Here is a 19,169-nt window from a genome sequence, read left to right as displayed (position 1 = left end):
AGGGTAAATATTATAAAGTTATACATGCCAGTTAATATTTTAACAGAATTAATGTTGAAAACCTGTTTTCTTATAATGGCACATATATTTGTATATAATGAATGTTACTAAATTTTATTCTTCAGAAAAAAAGAAGAGTAAGTATATTCAAAGTGAACTTATAGGATGAATAGCTAGTTCTGTAGGATTTTCTGTTTATACCCCATGTCCAACTATGACTTGATTTTTTTTAGCTCATTAGGCTATTGGTTCAGAGGTCTTAATTTATCACTTCTATTCCTTGTCCACCTGCATGTCCATCCGATCAGCATAAACATTAGTCATTTCATTAATTTCCTCATTAAAGAGAAATTAAAATTTAAAATTTGTTAAAATGAGCTGGCTTGATATTATAGTTTTGGGCAAATTCAGGCATTTTTTATCTCTGCTTTAAAAATGCTTGAATGATTTTGAAAATTAGTAGCACGTTGCTCAATGTTGCGGTTATTTAAATTTGTTCAAATATAGTGCTAGCCTTTACAGTGGTGGAGCTGTGTTCTCTGGGTTGTGTTTATTCAGATTAGTTCAGACTACTTCAAACTGTCTTGCTTTGTCCCATGCAGCCAGGACAGGGGCAGTTTGAAAGAGCATATATTGATATATTTTTTACTTAATATATCGGGGGGTTGGATGGCTGAATGGTTAGCGTGCGCGCGCTGTATCATAAAGTCTGTAATTGAGTCGACTGGCGTGGTTTCGAATCCCCGGTTGTACGTGGCAAGGAGTAGGGTCGCCTGTCCAGCCTCGTGGGTTTTCTCCGGGTCCTCCGGTTTCCTCCCACTGCTAAAGACCCCTACGCGCAAGCGAATTATTGAAATAAAAATTAAACCATATGTTAGTCCCGAAATGACCTAGTTTGTGTCGAGTGTACGTTAAACCCCATTTCTCTCTCTCTCTCTCTCACTTAATATATCTACAATCTACAAAATTTTGTTCATATCATGATATGACTTTCTTTGGTGTTTTTGAAAATATTTGACTGTCTCTTTCATTTAATCAAGAAAGAACAAAGATTTTTTCTTGTACACATTCATATTCTTACTAAACAAAATATGCACACATACTCTTAACCCATGGACGATTATGGCTCTTGGGGCCCTTTATTTCCAGACCATTTTATTTAGTTGTTCCTGTTTGAGGTTTTTAAAGAATTTATTTTTGATTAACACTAGTTTTGTTTTTCAACCATACTTTATTTTCTAGAAAGTACAAGCTTAGATCATTGACGTTTTTATAGTAAATTGTAAAACCATATGGTGGCACCTCTCTTTACGCCTAACATACTTTTTTTAAATAATACCCCAAGCTGTTTCGATTTCATTTTATAAAGCGTATGCCATCAATGCTATATAAAACTTGAACTTTATAGTTATAGTAATGTCAAAACATGATCTTAACAAATACTAGAAAGCTATCAGTTTATCACAGTACATCTTCACTAGTCATGTAATATAACATGAATCACATCACGTGGTAGTTCTATACAGTATGATACACACATTTCTTCAAACTGGATTTTTATGCTTCTCAGTGGTTCTAACTTTGAATTTCTAAGCTTGTCAGTGGAATATATTATTTTTGATTTTCATATTTATTTTTCAGAATTTGTTGAACCTGTTGAAGAAAGTGATAATAAACGTTACGTAACGATTATACCTGTTGGTTACCCAGGTTTAGATGGACGACCATTTTACAGCAAAGAAATGAATTCCCCGGAGTTTAATCGTATCCGAAAAATGTCACCAAATCCTACCACAGTTGCTGCAGGTAGAAAGAAAATGGACATTAGTAGTTCAGAAAGTGACACAGACTTTGAATCCAGAAAAAGCTCATTAGTACGACCTGGACATTTTGAATCGAAAAAAATAATGGTGCGACCAGGTGATTCATTCAACGAATCTGCTCTAACAGCCCTAGAAGAATTGGATGCTGTTATGGCTGCTGAGACGTCAGATTATGATTCAGAGAATAGACTAGGATCATCTATAACTATAAATGGTAGTAATAATCACACCAGTCATAGTTATAGTCCTAGACCAAATGTAAGGACTGCACCCCCGGCTCCTCCTGCACCACCACCACCACCACCAGGTAAATATTAATTTAAATTTCAGATCAACATAACACAGATCCTATTTGGTTTCATTTTCTTGGTTTTATTTAAGTAAAGACATAAACCAACGACATGCTCTGATGGGTAGGTAAAATGGCGGTTCGCTCTTTGATCAGGGTCGTGAATAAAATTTTATATGTTGAATTGTTTTGTGCGATGACCTCCATAGATAAAGCCAATGCTGTTACATGATTGATTGTTTGCTTCTGTGTCAACACAGTAACTAACAAATGAAACTAAAACTAGTAATAAACAAACCAACTTCCAGTAAGATTTTTGCAGAGCTTATTGGAAACCGATATCTATATTGTTGTGAACAGTCATCTCATGATGTTTTAGACTAGTTGTAGAATGAAAAAGGAAAGAAACTTTAGATTTGTATATAACCATTTATTCCTGATGCAGTAATAATAACTGTATATTGAATGTTGACGTCTTATTTGTGAAACACCAATCCTAATTAATATAGATACTTATTATATTTTGATATTATGTTTGATACAGTGTTGAGTGTATGTAGGCTATGAATTATATTTTAGCTCCTCCAGCACCTAAACCTTTTACAGGTGGCTCAAACCAAACAGTACAGATGAATGTGAAAAGAATTAACTGGGAAAAATTAAATTCTAACAACGTAAATAATACTGTTTGGCAACAGGTAAATATATATCTCTTGTAAAAGCAGTAGCAACAATGTAAGTAATATAGCTTTGCAGCAGGCATATCTTGTACCAATGATTTGGTGGACAGGTAAAAGGATAAAATGATGATTCTGGGTTGGACGAAATAAAACTTGATCCAATACAAGTATGAATTTTTATAAAAACTTAATTTGGACATTTAATATTATTTATTGTGTCTGTAAGCTTTCTTCCAAAAATTTGAATGTTTCAGCTGGATGATTCTGAGTTAAATGATATTGTTAAGTATTTAGAACTGGATCAACAGTTTAGTACAAAGTCTGTTAAAACAGGTAATTCACATCCATTATTAATATTGAAAATGCACAAATCTATTTGATATAACTTATAAAAGCTAAACCCTTTAGCACCTGGACTGCCCCAAACCACTGTAACCCCTAATGGCCCAAATCACAGGAATAGCTGCTGTGCCCTCAAGAACTAGTATATAGGCCTTCAACAAGGAGAGCAATTTGCATATCTCGTGCTATCTAGTGAAAAGTAGTTTGATATACTGGTATGAAATATATAAGGATCCTAGTTAGTCAATATTTACATCCATGTACAAATTAGCCCACTAAATGGTTAATTAACTATACAGACAATCAATTCGAATGAAGAATGAGATTTCACAACATGTTGATACTGGGTAATTTATATTTTTCTTGAATTTTTTTTTTTTTTTTTAAGGAATTGGAGAAAAGAAACCAGAAATATATATTTTAAGCCCCAAAAAATCTTATAATATATGTAAGTACAATACAAATCAATTGTTTTTGAACAAAGAATGAACTACCTACATTCTACATGTTTATGTAGACGTGCACTATTAAATATCAATTTCATATTGTTGAGCTATTAAATTTATGCTGTTGCTTGTGGGACTAAAGTTGTATAGCTCCTGAAATGTTTTATAGCCTAGTTATAAGCAAACAGTGCATGTTGCCATACAAAATGAAGCACATATCATTTTTGTCCCCCGCCTGTCCGTCACACTTTTTGGGACACAATAACTATCCTTCTAATTGAGCAACAATGTTCAAACTTGGTGTAGGTGTTTATTAGGTCAATGCCTTGATGGAGTTCGAAGATGAGCATTTTCTGTTTAGGATAAGCAGAGATAAGCAATTTAATTGATTGATGCTTTGGGACACGATAACTTTAGTTCTAATTAAGTGAGAGTGATGAATTTATTAAATTTATGCTGTTGCTTGTGGGACTAAAGTTGTATAGCTCCTGAAATGTTTTATAGCCTAGTTATAAGCAAACAGTGCATGTTGCCATACAAAATGAAGCACATATCATTTTTGTCCCCCGCCTGTCCGTCACACTTTTTGGGACACAATAACTATCCTTCTAATTGAGCAACAATGTTCAAACTTGGTGCAGGTGTTTATTAGGTCAATGCCTTGATGGAGTTCGAAGATGAGCATTTTCTGTTTAGGATAAGCAGAGATAAGCAATTTAATTGATTGATGCTTTGGGACACGATAACTTTAGTTCTAATTAAGTGAGAGTGATGAAACTTGGTGTACAGTTTCGTTACATCAATACCTTGGCTAAATTCGATAATGAGACTTTTCTGCTCAGGGTAAGCAGAGCGATAAACAATTTGATTGGCTGCGACTTTGGAACACAATAACTATCCTTTTAATTGAGCTAGAACATTCAAATTTGGTGTAGGTGTTTATTAGGTCAATGCCTTGATGGAGTTCGATGATAAACATTGTCTGCTTATGGTATAAGCAGAGATAAACAATCTGATTGGTTGATGCATTGGGGCACAATAACTTTAGTTTTAATTAAATGAGAGTGATGAAACTCTGAGTATATTGATTCATTATATCATTACCTTGACTAAGTTCGATGATGAGACTTTTCTGCTTAGGCTAAGGAGCGATAAGCAATTTGATTGGTCAAGGCTTTGGAACATAACAACTCTGCTTCTAATTGAGGTACAATGTTTAAACTTGATGTAGATGTTCATTAGATGAATGTCTTGACTGAGTTCAATGATTAACATTTCGAGCTAAAGCTAAGAAGAGCTAAGCAATTTCATTGGTTGATGCTTTGGGACAAGATAACTTTGATTCTATCTGATAGAGAGTGATGAAACTAAGTGTATAATCTATAATCAGTTTTTAATTGCTTGATACTTTTGAAAAAAATAAATGTGCTATTACATGTAATTAATATGTGTCATCTATTTATATTGGGATTTCGGCGGGGAACATAAGCCTCACTGTTGGCTTGTCAGAACACCCATTGATTGACTCTTTGTATGTTCTCATCACCTGTATTTCCTTACCACGATTTTCCAGGAATTTTATTTGACAAAATTTTAAAAAGAAAATCTCTCTTTTATTATAGCTATTTTACTTGCTCATATGAAGATGTCAATAAGTGAGATGAAACAAGCTATGTATTTGATGGATGAAGAAATACTTACACCAGAATTACTCAAACAGTTACTGGCTTATTCTCCAAATAAACAAGAGGTACATTTATTTTAATATTTTATATATAAAGGGTGCTGTCCAAAACATGATCAACCCTAATAAAACCTTTTCTTGTTCTACAACAGTTGTGTTTTACAATGCAAATTAAAAGTTAATACAGAATCAGTGGTATAATATAATCAAATTTGATTTGATATTTTTAAAGAATTTGCTAGAACTTCTTCAAAATTTGCATGTTATTGTTGGGTGAATTTTGAAAAAGAGGATTTTATATAATATTACTTTTAAGTAATCTAATAATACTTTTTTATATGCCATTAATTTATTTTATGTTATTATGAAAGGTGTTTTGTAGTTTTGTTAGATTCTGTTGTGAAAGGTTAGGTATTAATATTTCAGATAGAACAATATGATAAATTTAAAGGTGATTTTGAAGGACTTAGTAAAGCAGACCAGTTTGCTTATGAAGTAAGTCAGTTATATATTTTGATATTTGTGATGTATAATTATTATAGTAATGCATGAAATAAATTAAGGTCAACTATCAACAAGACTAAATCTTAATTAAAATTAGATCTTTATTTTGTTCCGATTTGGATATTTTGTTAGTCTACCGTACTCTTTGTTATCAGTTCTCTTTGGAATTTGAATTGAGGCACTGGCACGATGTTTGGCTTAAACCATTATATCTTTTCACTGACTAAGTCAGTTGTCAAGTCAGGTCAGATCAACACAAACATTTGAAAGACGTTTTTACATCCTTGTGTATTGTAAATATAAACAACATGAAAAAGAAAGGGAAGTATATATTTTAATTGGACCAACTGCTACAAAAGATGTCCTTTTCAAAATAGTTTTGGATGGAAAATGAACACATCAACTGTGTAAACTAAAAAAAAAAAATTTGTATTTATGAATATTTGTATTAATAAATTATTTATAGATGAGTCAGATACCGAACTATGAACAGAGATTAAAGGCCATGTTGTTTAAAGCTAACTTCGAAGAGAAAATAACAGAAATGAAAGAGGTAAGTTATAATTATAAATAATGGGAGATTAGATAAAGAGTTGACAGTTCTTGCTATAATAGTTAAAAAATAGATAATGTAAACAGAATATGTTGAAAATGTCAGTCAAATTGCTCCACTCTGAACCGAAATATTAGCTTTTGAATTTTAGGCTAGCCTTGATCATCATTACTTAAGTCTGTACAATAAAAACCAAAGTCTTGATTATCCATTTTACATTTAATTATCCTTCACAAAATCTATTCCAATCCGATAAATATTGTAGGCTAGCTATGGCATCGAGAGTTGATTATGGTTTGGATAAGTTAATGTCTAATTAATAATTTAGATTACATTTCAGGCCTAAAAAAGACCTGTAATAGGCAGACCCGCTCTTGCATAATGTATTTTTAATTTATTATGTGTCCCTAACTGTTTGTTTGATTGACAGTGAATTCTAATTTTAAAATGATTATTTATTTATAGCACTTGAGATGTATCAAGTCAGCATCGCAGGAGCTGCATTTAAGTAAAAAGTTGGCTAAAATTCTTGAGGTTAGTTCATGTTTTTCTATCCACTTATGGAAATTTTACTGAAATATTGGTATATTGCAGACACCTGTGTCTGTCTGTTGATTTGACACTACGGATAAGTTGGTGATAATTTAAAATAAAAACATCTTGCATGTTATTAAAATTAATACTATCAAAATTTGCTTTTCTAATTTGTGGACATTGCCAAGAAAATGATTAGTAACTTGAAAATAAAAATGGTTAATAAATATATCTCTCGAAATACATGATTTATATGTGTATTTTTTTTCAGCTAATCCTAGCTATGGGAAATCACATGAATAAAGGTAATCAGAGAGTTGGTGATGCTACTGGATTCAGAATAACATTTTTATCACAGGTATAATAATACTGTTAAATAATAATAGATCAATGTTGGCATTAAATAACAAGTAGAAATTACATTATATAATTTAGGTAAATTTGGGTCAGGGAGTAAAATCCGTAACATAATATTTGTACACATTTATAAACGAAGAGAGCTACCCATATGTTGTAAAATATACTGTTAGAAATTTTGGTAAAAAGCTAAATGATTAATTAATAATCAAGCATTATTAAATCATTTTTTCGTATTTTTCTATTATCAACAGATTGACATTACAAAGACATCTAATAATAAATCAACATTCCTACATGTATTAGCTGAAGCTGTTTATAATAAATTTCCTGATGTATTAACAATAGGAGATGATTTAGTTCATGTTCCAGAAGCCACTAAGGGTAGGTTTTATATTTATTGAAAATAGGATTTAGTGTTTTTTGTTTAATTTTATTAATTAGTCCTCTACCAGCGAAACTAGAGGGACTTCGGTTTTCACTTTGTCTGTCATTCCAGCCATATGTCCATCTGCCTGTAACTAGTAACTTTGAAATATTTGATACATAGGATTTTGTGATTTTTTTACTGAATCAATGAAAATTCTGTTTTTCGGATTTGTTTTAGTTTAAACTTTGTGTTTTAAATTTGTACTGAATTATGGCCCCGAACTGAAAATATTGTTTCAGAGATTTTTATAAGGTCAAACTTTCTGGTATTTGATTGAACTACGGTATTAGTACACTGTTTCAGATAGTAGAGATATACAGGCCAATTCAGTGAAAATTCAGGTTCACATAATTTATTTCTTAAAGGTGCACACCTTATATATATTATTGGGAATATTCACAGTATATAGTTTTTCTAAAACTTTGATGTTTAATTTATTTCTTGGGGAATATTTTTTGATAATTTTTAATTTGTAGTGTCAAATACATCCTTGAATCAAGAATTACAAGAGCTAAGAAAAGTTCTTCAGGTATTATTTTATTGTGTTTTATAATTTTAAAGTTTGAATCTATAGACACTGTCTAACAGAACAAAACATAATATCTATCTGATTTCCATGATTGTATTCACACTGAACAAAACCGTGGATGATTCACAATGAGACTAATTGTGATTCACAAAATCAGAGTTGGCAAGCCTTTTTAGGGTCCATGTGATAAATATTATTTTTACATCTTCAGTAAGAGAAGGGGGAGAATTACAATTAAAGAGAGTTACACTATAGTCATTATTATTATTAGATGCAATGTGCCATTTGGAATGATCCAGTGTGTCACATGTTCACCACCCCTGATATAGATGTCTAAATCAATATATACATGAAATTAAAATGATTTATATATGTCTGTATACACAATGTTATTTCAGGATATATCTGATACTTTGGAGAAATTCAATGGACATAAACATGTTATAGGAACTATTGATAGATTTCAAGAAGTTATGGGTGTATCCTTTTATCAGATCATTTCTATAGATTTACAGTATTTATCGGATTTTGGTTTGAATCCACCCTACTGTCAAATATGTTATGTTATGTGAAAACTAGAAGCTATCCCAAGACTTGCACTAAACTTATCTATTGGGAGTTCGATTTAAAAAAAAACTTATTTATAATATTTATTAGACATAGAGACATGTACAACTTTATCTGAATCATTTTTCAGACATCTATGCCTGTCTTGACCGCTTGGTTTAGGAATTGACCGAAATTCCTTGGATCCCATTGAACAAATAACACTGGCATATTTTTCAAAACTCCATTCTCAAATATGGCTATGATCAGCCTCCACCACAGAGTTACGACATTCAATGGCTTGTACAGATTAGTGCACACATTTTGATGCCGTGTTAGTTCATGATTATAGCATAGAATAAAATATAGCCATCAACACAGGATTATACTAAGAGATTTGGTAATAATTAATGATGAATGTCTGATAGCAGAACGATAATAGTTAAAATTGGTATGTTGAGAATCTTATCAATGGTGAGAATAGGTCCATTGTTTGTACATGTATCACAATTTAAAGATAGGAAGTTGGTTATGTTCCTTAACTGTACAAGCATTTTATAGCAGAAGCATCAGATGAACTCCAGGAACTATTCCAATTACAGGCAGCTACTATGGAAGAATTTTCTAATATGGTTCAATACTTTGGTGAAGATCCAAAGAAGATTGATACCAGTGACTTATTTGGTATATTCACTGATTTCATTACAAAATTTGAGGTAAGGAATATATAATTACATCTCTTCCTATCTGTAATTTTAGGCGAAGGCCAGTGTTCTCCGAAAGCTCAGTCAGCATTGTGTTACTGCTGCTGACACAGAAATATTCTAGTTTTGCCCCTTCTTACCAAAGCAATTGAACTACAGTAAAATGTAGTAGTAGTAATGCCCTGGTAACAAAATATATTAAATATTTGTTATATCTAACTTTATTATAGGGTAGAATTTGCTTTAGTTTAAACTTATGGACTATATTTTCTTTCAGTTTGTCTCAACACAGAAAATATTACAGGATATTTTTTACATTGTGATCTTTTCAAATATTTAAGCAAATTAAAAAAACTAAGCATAAGGGTTTTATTATTTTTCTTGACTTGAATTATTGTGGTTAATTGTTTTATTTTATTTTCAGAAAGCACACAGACATAATATGATGTACAAGAGACATTGATTGATACACAACAAGAGTTAATATCATGTATCTTCAGCATATCATTAGTTTTCCAAAAGATTGAAAACCGGAGGATTCAGCTTGTTATATATATACATATATATGTAACCTCCATTTGGAGTTGGGAATCTTCATAAAGCATTTTAATTTGATTGATCATTATCAATAACAATTAATAATTCTACCATCTCCGAACCAACAGTTATTTTATGATAATCAAGTATGTGTTTTTGGTCTATAGGGTAGCAAAATACATACACCATTTAATTTGGTAGTAAGTTAAATGGTGATAGCTCACTGTGTCGGCTTCTATAATGTATGGAGTAGAACAGTAGGATATTAAACCCCATTTCGTTTCATTTCTATAATGTAAGTGCTGTCAGATGTGGTGAGTAATATTGCGATAAGCCGTTACACATAAATTATATTGTCAATGATTATCCCGGCCAAGGCAATAGAATAACCAATGGTGATTATCACTGATTAATTGGATGGTAAACGATGAACCTGGTAACAAAACCACCATTCTTTCCCCTACTACAATGTTCCATCTATTTTAATGCTCTTCAGAATTGATATGCAGCAAAGTGAAATCAACAGACCCATGACAATTATTTTAATAGATAGCTATTCTGTGAGTTAATTGTTCTAGTTTCTATAGAAATAGGTGATGCAGCATTTTGTTTATATTTTGCCATACGAATATTTGACTCGCATGCTTTATGATAACACAATTATGATCTCTAAAACACAAAACATAACATACTGAGACACAATAGAAACACACCACTTTTATAAATGGATGATTATAATTTTCATTTGAGAGATACACTTTCATCTTGTTATTCAGATCAGGTTGTTTTCACAATCTCATCCGAAAAAAATTGAATTCAAAAGAATGGGAAGTTGAATATGGTGCAGATATAATTACCACTCTACTCTTCTGTGGAAGACGCCAAGATTACCGAGGTTGATACAGCATCGTTGCGTTAATTCAAGAGGGCGTGATTACCAGAACAACTGGAACTAGTATTGCATCCCATTCAGTGTCTTATCTCCTTCATGCGTCGACATTGCATTGCGTGTGTGGCTTGAGTTGCATTATGTCTCTCCAGCAGATCCAGTTGAGACTGTGGTGCGTTTTTCATTGTGTCTAGCTATGTATAAAGCTGTATAAGGTATTATACATAGAGGATATTTGTCGTTTTAGAGTGAATAACATATTTTATTTCATCGAGAATCAAGAAAACTTATATTTTCACGAATGCGTAGTATGAGTGAAAATATAAACGTTTTCTTGCTTAGAGATGAAATAAAATATGTTATTCACGACAAAACGACAAATGTTCGATTTATTTTATGATTTTACAATCATTTTAGGTAAAAACAACATGGACTACTTTGTCCGCTTCTAGCCAGTGGAATAACACTTTTATTTCACTGATAAAACGCGGTATTCCACTACTGATCATAAAATAAATGTGTTTATTTGTTATTTAATTTATTTATTATTTAAGTTGTAATATTGTTATAAGACTTTTAAGTATTGTTTGTCACTTTAATATACATATAACTTAATGATTCTAACATTAATATGTATTCATTTTTTCTAAAAAACATATTGTGGCATCCATTTGCTTTTGACATTTAATTGGGTGAGATGTTTAATAATTTATTATGTTTTTTTTCTTGACATTGTACATGTAGCCCAATCACATATAATATGGATGAATTTTTTTTCAAATTTTACACACGCTTAATTTTTATGTGCCATATTATTATTTTTTGTTTTGTTTATGGGAAATGCAAAATGCAATAAATTTATCGGAAATGCAATAAATTTTATTGAATAAACTCCTTTTGCAAAGAAAGATTTTTGCTGTAGCTTGCATAGGCTTTTAAATAAAGTTTCAAACTGTTTAACACGTCAGATTTATGGCTGGTATAGCACACTGTTCTAGATTTACAGCCTACTATTTTCATTGGTTACCGAGGAGTTGCCTTGTTGGCCGAGGGATTTCCTCAGGATTTTCGGGAGTGGTTTCCACTTGTCAGTGGGCTAGGGCCTGACAAGGAAGGAGGACGGAAGACTGAGATGTCGTGTATACCTTGTTGCTTGTCATGTACGAGGGCTGGCTGAAAAGTTCTAAGCCTAAAAAGGATAGATCATTTGGGTTAAAACAAACTTTTGCCACCAAGAAATACAACCATTGAATGAACCATAGACATAAGAAGTGAAACTGTGTTATTATTGTCTTCGTACCAGACCATCTTGTGAGCTTACCAGAAATGGACAAAACAGGCTATAGGGCAATCATCAAGTACCTGCAATTGAAAGGACAAACCTGAACACAGATATGCCGACATGGTCTCCACTTTAAGGGGTGATGTCCCTTCCTTTTCCATATAAAAAGGAACTACTTTTTTTTTTATTAAAAAGGAACATCTTAATTACCATAAACAATTACATACTCTCCATAACCTAAAGGAATCACCGGGTCAATATATAGGACTTTGCAACGGGTGACTTGCTGTCAAAAAATGATGAAATCAGGTTCATTAAAATTAAATCTATGCCAAAGAATTATATCTATGTATTTGTGCGCATAAGAAAGGGTTTGGTGATAAATAAAATCTCCTACTCGCCTTTTTTGATATAAAAAAAATGTCAACACTCGTCGATAAAGACTCGTAGGGGGTAGGCCTAATCTATATCCCATTCTCATGTTGATGGTTTAAGAACGGTGAGAGAAAAGCTCAACTCAAATTTGCCACGAAATCTTGAGCAACACTAACTGTTCACACAGTGTTATAATATTACCTGCACTGTGAAAGGTTTACGTCACTTCATACGACATAATAAGACCACTTTTCAGTTTATGAAAAACAAAACCAGATGTATCGAACTGTAGGTTAAGTATAAGGTTTTTGGGAGATAGGCCTATGCATTAGCTAACTATAGGCTACTAGTAGCATAATAGTGTCAATAGACTGCAATATTAGTATGTGGATATAAATGACTTTTTAAAAGAAATTCCACCCTGGGAGTAACAACGCTTAGTTAAAGGACAATATTGGTGCCAGTCATTATCACATGTGATAGAGCTGGTTAAACACATTCCAAATATAATTTTAACACAGAGATCATTGCTACGATAGCTGAGTAATACAGGTTTCCTGAATGGGAAGTGACGAACGCCAAAGGAAAACACGAGTCAATCATACCTCTATATAACTGACTGAAGTGATAACAGATACACGGTCGAATTTGTGCTCACTAATAATTCCTTCGAAGACCAAAAGTTGTGTGAGACTGTGAGGGGATATCTGACAATTCATAAAAAGAAATGACTGCCACTAGATAAGAGAACACGAAAGAAAAACAGAAAAAGTCCGTGCATTACCATGTATATGTTTTTATAAGGTATAGAATGAATATAAACAAGGGAATGTACGGAGTATTTCTATTTTTCTCGTGTTCTCTTATCTAAAGACATTCAATTACTTTATTGAATTGTCAGGTATCATCTTACAGTACAATATAGCAACTTTTGGTCTTGGAAGGAATTATTAGTGAGCAGAAATTCGGCCGTGTATCTGTTATCACTCGTCACATCAGTCAGTTATATAGAGGGATTACTCGTGTTTTCTTTCTTCCGACGCAGGAAACCTGTTTTACTCAGCTATCGTAGCAATGATCTCTGTGTTAAAATTGTTTTTTGGAATGTGTTTAACCAGTTCTATCACATATGTGATAATGACTGGCACCAATATTGTTCTTTAATTAATGAATATGGTTTTTATTTCGACCATACTGCACGCAGCGATCGATCTACATCATACTTCGAGAATTCTCAGGCGGAGCTAGCTGTAGGCCCTACATAGACAGGCAGCCTAAGTTTGGGATGTATTTCGACATTACCTCACTTTCAATAACTTTCACTCAGAAGAGTTTTAGCCAGTTCCTATCCAGTGCCGAAAAAGGTCCCCAAACCGTACATAAAAAGACAGGCCTACATTATAGCCTACAACTACAAAGCACAACAATTTTATTTTCGACAGCACATCATAAGAAAGTCGTGATTAATCAGTCTGGATAATATTCTATTGACTGGATAAGATTTATGGTTAATTAGGAATGGTCAAATTAATCTTTGAATTCTTTGAATCAATCCAGTAAATTGTCATAATTTGATGATCATACTGCACACAGCAATGCATCTACTTCATAGCTCGAGAATGCATTTCAGGCGGAGCTAACTGTAGACAGGCAGCCTAAGTTTGCAATGTCTGATGATAAGACGGGAATAAGAGTTATTGTATGACGCCATAATAGATATCACGTCATAATGATATGACGTCATCTAGCGACTACGTTAAGGAGCCCCCATACTTGACAACGAGAAAATGTTTTAACTTTTTTTCCCTGATAATGTTGGTTTGTTTTCAGGCATGTCATGTGTAAAAAGGTTTGTATCGTAAGTTCTACAAGAGACGGAAGTGAGGCCAATATTCCCTTAGGGGGTCACGGTGGCTCAGTGAGTAAGACGTTGGCTCGCCAAGCTTGAACTGCGCGGCGAAGGCGTGCCACTGGTAGAAAATTTTTGAAATTTGACAACGGGAAACGCGTTTTGCAAGCACTTCTGGGAGAAATCTAGGTATCATATTTTCCAAATTTATGCTGCTATTTTGACTATAAGACATACTACTGTACTACACAAGACACTCATGACAGGTCTGCTTAATATAATGCTAATACAATGTATTTCTATCCAAATAATAAATTGAATCTTATACATATCGAGGCATGAATACATGTATCAAAGACCATTTCACCTTAAGGTGACAGACATTTGCACGTCAGCATAATATATTTTCCTAATCGTTGTGTATGTATGATTTTTCGCGTGCGCACTCTCAATTTTTTGAGGGGATTCCGCGTGAAAATTAGAGCTCTCAGGGGGGCCCGCTTATACGGGTGGACTTATTATTGTTTAATGGGGGCCTGGGAGGACACCGTCCTCCTAAACTCCCTGCCAGCACGCCCCTGCTTAGGCCTAGTTACCAACCGTCACTCCCAGCTTCTGAATACCACGATCTCTTAATTTATTAAATGTTTTAATTGAATGTTTTTGGGTGTAGTTCAGCTACCAGTAGATCTAGGCCTAGCTACGAACTACGAAGTCAACCATTTCTTTCTTTTCTTGATCTTTTAATTAGTTTAATTCATAATATAAAAGTATAGGCCTATAGGGCCTAGGCCTAATTCTAGGGGATGGGTGAGCGATTCAAGTGTCATGTTTTCGATCATACGGTTACGCTTGTAGGCTAGTTCAGTAGTTGTAGGTGAGAAAGACTAGATCAGATGGTCGTCTGATGTCTGCCTAACCGCGTGGGTTTGCTAAGTTTTCTTGCCTCTGAAAGGAAAGCGAATTGTTGAAATAAATATTATTAATAAAGCGGATTGATAATGATCGTAGGCCTATTCAAATTAATTCATATTATTATTCTAGTAGTAGTAAAAGTAGTAGGCCTAGTCTGGGAATGACCTATTCTGTGTTCATTTCTAATTCTTGTATGCCATTATAATTAAAATAGACCCCTCTAACCTGCTGAATACGTAATTTTATTCAAAAAACATCCATTCAATAACCCTAGATTAAGATTACAAACCTCATCTCTCAACCTTCCGTGTTTCGAGATAAGAGATGGTGCTATATTGTTCCAGTAATTGACAAGATTTTTCTTCAAAACAACGATTGATTATTTTTATTTATAATATTTCTGCCACATCCAACTACATTTACAGCATATAATCCTATCTGAAACGGGTATAGATCATCGTATTTAAATTGGAGGCGTTAAGCCGTTACCATGAACATCATTTTTAAACGGGAGATGTATGACGATGTATGTCGGATAAAAACAACGCTTCATTAATTTAAACACGAATATTTGGAGTTAGGCGATAGTTGTGCCACTATACTGGCCTCTGTAAGTTTAATTAGTAAATATTACATGAATTAATAAAGAAATTGAGTTTGCCACTTGGAACCAAAGGCACCCAATCGTAGCTAAAAACAAGCACATCAGTACCGGTATATCTCGACGTTTTTAGCTACGATCTCGTAGCTACCATAAACCATGTAGCAGATTAATCTACAACGAAACTTTCTTCTCCATATTTACAGGTATTATCTATATATCTATGGATCATTGGACCCTTTGTTGTCCTAGCTTCAGTATTAAACGATGCCCAACCGACACAAGGTTAGTCAAAATCTTGCTAATAATAATAAAATATTGGGTATTTTTCTGGATTATTTCGATACGGTATTAAAGGTCAGTTTCACTGAGTTTCAGACATAGCAGTGGACGCTTACGGTTGGCCCCCGGATCTATTCACTTGATTTGATTTGTTGTTTATTTCTCAGTGTCTATGTATAGTTTGTATTGTCCGCAGGTTTGCCTTATCGGCTTTGTTTTGCGTGTAGTGCGGTTCTCACGCACTTACTATTAGAATATTCCCTTTTTAATGCCTACCTAGCTATCGAACGTCGATTTACCAGCGTGATTTGACAGTCTGTACAAGTGTAATTGGTGGAACTTGTAATGTAAGGGAAACTAGAGTTGAAAGTTTAAACCTGCTCACAAGATCCACTTAAGTTGTTCTGGTCTAAAGCTTATGCATTATCAATTTTGTCATCTGCCCAATTTTCCTATTTACGCTAGGGTAACTGTTTTCGGCAAAAGAAATAAACCTACATTATTATTAATTTATTATTATACAGCTTCGGCAGGTTGGTCACACTGGGCCGGGTGGTCACCTTGTACGAAGACATGTGGTTTTGGTCAACGTTTTCGTGCTAGAAGTTGCACTGACCCAGCTCCGAAAAAAGACACCACAAAGACTTGCCCCGGAAAAACAAAAGAATTGCGATACTGTTATAAAGGACCTTGCATAGGTAAAGTAATGAAAACTTATTTGTTGAAATATCAAAATCCGAAGCGCCTTTTTTATCACCTTGTGTGCAGGGGCGGATTGGGTCCTGGAACCGGCCAGGGCTCCCGTGTCTAAGCGGCCTTTTTTTCTGGTCGCGGAACCCGAGTGCTCTCCCCCGGGAAAATTTTGAAAAATGAACACCAAATATGCGATTTGGTGGCATATCTGATTATAATCTCTGTCAAATTCAGCAAACAGACCAGCTATCACCAAATTTTGCTGAGGCCTTAAAATTGATTTTTTTTTTTGGAGTTACGAACCATCGGCAGACGTTTCTGGCGTATCCCCACAAACAGGGTGCAGGTGATCTTATAATTAGTAAATTTGCGGGCGACAGTGTCGGGTGAATCAAGACTCCAGTGATGGCATGGCGGCCCGTTAAAGCCACCGGCCACATACAACATGATCATCATCGCTCCATGGCCGGTCCAATACCCCCCCCCCCCTCCATATAATGTTCAGCAGAAAAAGTTTTTTTTAGACGAATTGGACAAAATTTTTTTTTTCATTTTTTGTCCGACCGGCCCTTTGGGCCCAATCCGCCTCTGCTTGTGTGTATGTTGGGTGGTGGTGGTGGTGGGCGTGGCATATTCTCGCATTTGAATGACCAAAAGACAACTAATTCCTAAGTTACGAATGGCTATCTTGATATTGCGTAAAATCGGGCCTCATTCATGCGTAAATAGCATGATTTATATTCCTGCCTTGTAATGATTATAAAAGCTCTGGTATCCATTTTAAATCGTTCTTGCTATAATTTTTGACCATATCCTTTGTAAATTAATTCTAAGATAATTATTTTATTTTCAGGACTAGAAACTAAAGCGGTTGTTTTTAATGGAAAGTCATATGAAAAATATAAAGTTCGTGACATTCCCATACGTTATTTAGTATTGTATATACACTTTAAACCCCTTTTATCAGACGCAACATTGATTCACAGGTATGTTTTAAATATATTTTTGTACGAGCCTGAATAGTTATATTTACTGTAAAATATGAAATGAAGCACCGCATATCAGATTAATCTCAGACATGAAGTAAGTCTCATAATTCCCATTGACAGCCCATTGACTGTATTTCATGCATTCCATTGTTTTGGTACAAAAACAACCCAATTACCAACAAGAACGCTGGTCAAGATTTTTCTTCTTATACAAAAAAGGTGGGGGGGGGGGTTCAAGCATAGTCTCACAATTCCCTATGGCAGCATATTGACTGTTCTGTTGTCTTAGTACAAATTCAAACCAATAATAATTACCGACAAGAACGCTGTCTACCTAAACAAAGTAGTTTTTTTTTTCAAGCACATAACTATATTCAAGCACCAAGAAAATGTTATTAATTTTCACTGTCTTCAAAATATTCCTGTTTGCTTCTTTTTCTAGATAGTGGTGAGGTGGATGGCCGAATTGTCTAACGCGTGCGCTTAGGTCTGTCATTGATTTAAGTTGCGTGGTTTCAATCCCACACTTGTACGTGACGAGGGATAGGATCGCCTGAGAGTTCTCCGGTTCCTCCAAATGGATGTTAAACTCATTTCTGCGTCTTTCTTTTTCTTTTTCCAGATACCGAGATTGTGATGATAACGATAAATGTAGTAATGAAGTTTTCGTCAATATAGAGAAAAATCATATCAGGTTATTGGTAATAATTGACGGACATTTCACAACTTCACTTCGAACGAAAAATGCAATAAAGGTTGGTATCATAATTTTATTTGTTTTTTTTGTACGGCTTCCGGTCTTCCCTACCCGGAAAGTGGACGCCTTCTTCTCACTAGATTCTTCCATATACAATGTAATGAACCGTTACTGATTTCTTCGAATGTACAATTCGCGACCATGTCCCACGTTCATATTTTGTCCCCCGCCTTTTGAAATGAAATGAAATGTGGTTTAACGTCCTACTGTTCTGCTCCTAAACTGGGCTAATGAAGACGGGTATACGCCATACAGTGTGCTATGAGGGAAATTTTGCCTGGGCAGTGGCGCTACGGCCTACTCTTATATCGAATTCCATCTGCCAAGGGATCTTTTACGTGCACGTCAATGTGTACACGGGACCTCGCCCGCCTTTCGAAGAAAGCAGGGGACTGTTAAAATGGGTAAGTCGGCCTGTCTGTCCGTCCGTCCGTCCGACTGTCTGTCCGTCACACTTTTTTGGACACAATAACTTTCCTTCTAATTGAGCTAGAATGTTCAAACTTGGTGTAGTTGTTTATTAGGTCTTAGGTCAATGCCTTGATGGAGTTCGAAGATGAGCATTTTCCGCTTAGGGTA

General features: G+C 34.2%; 1 protein-coding gene across 2 annotated transcripts; it reads left to right on the top strand.

The window, feature by feature from the left end:
* Positions 1-130: 130 nt before the first annotated feature.
* On the top strand, positions 131-11,785 carry LOC126809790 (delphilin). 2 transcript variants are annotated; one of them, XM_050534568.2, is made up of 15 exons: positions 131-137; positions 1,642-2,130; positions 2,692-2,810; positions 3,047-3,125; positions 3,523-3,582; positions 5,203-5,330; positions 5,691-5,759; positions 6,235-6,321; positions 6,787-6,855; positions 7,127-7,213; positions 7,467-7,596; positions 8,119-8,171; positions 8,570-8,650; positions 9,269-9,433; positions 9,846-11,785. In XM_050534568.2, exons 2-15 carry the CDS (start codon positions 1,743-1,745, stop codon positions 9,882-9,884), a joined length of 1,554 nt encoding a protein of 517 aa, XP_050390525.1. In that variant the 5' UTR covers positions 131-137; positions 1,642-1,742; the 3' UTR covers positions 9,885-11,785. The 2 variants fall into 2 exon arrangements, with proteins under 2 accessions (XP_050390525.1, XP_050390526.1); XM_050534569.2 differs by lacking the exon at positions 131-137 and having other exon boundaries at positions 2,003-2,130; positions 2,673-2,810.
* The last annotated feature ends 7,384 nt before the right edge of the window (positions 11,786-19,169 follow it).

The sequence above is a fragment of the Patella vulgata genome, chromosome 2 (genome assembly GCF_932274485.2).
Source record: "Patella vulgata chromosome 2, xgPatVulg1.2, whole genome shotgun sequence".
Lineage (NCBI taxonomy): Eukaryota > Metazoa > Mollusca > Gastropoda > Patellidae > Patella > Patella vulgata.
This window is presented reverse-complemented; position numbering and strand designations above follow the sequence as displayed.

What these genes read in the sequence shown, in the direction of transcription:
- LOC126809790 (XM_050534568.2), top strand. Translation starts at nt 1,743, where the DNA reads ATGAATTCCCCGGAGTTTAATCGTATCCGAAAAATGTCACCAAATCCT. An exon ending in CAAAAAATCTTATAATATAT is followed by an intron (nt 3,583 to 5,202) that starts GTAAGTACAATA and finishes CTTTTATTATAG; the next exon opens with CTATTTTACTTGCTCATATG. An exon ending in GATTTCAAGAAGTTATGGGT is followed by an intron (nt 8,651 to 9,268) that starts GTATCCTTTTAT and finishes TAACTGTACAAG; the next exon opens with CATTTTATAGCAGAAGCATC.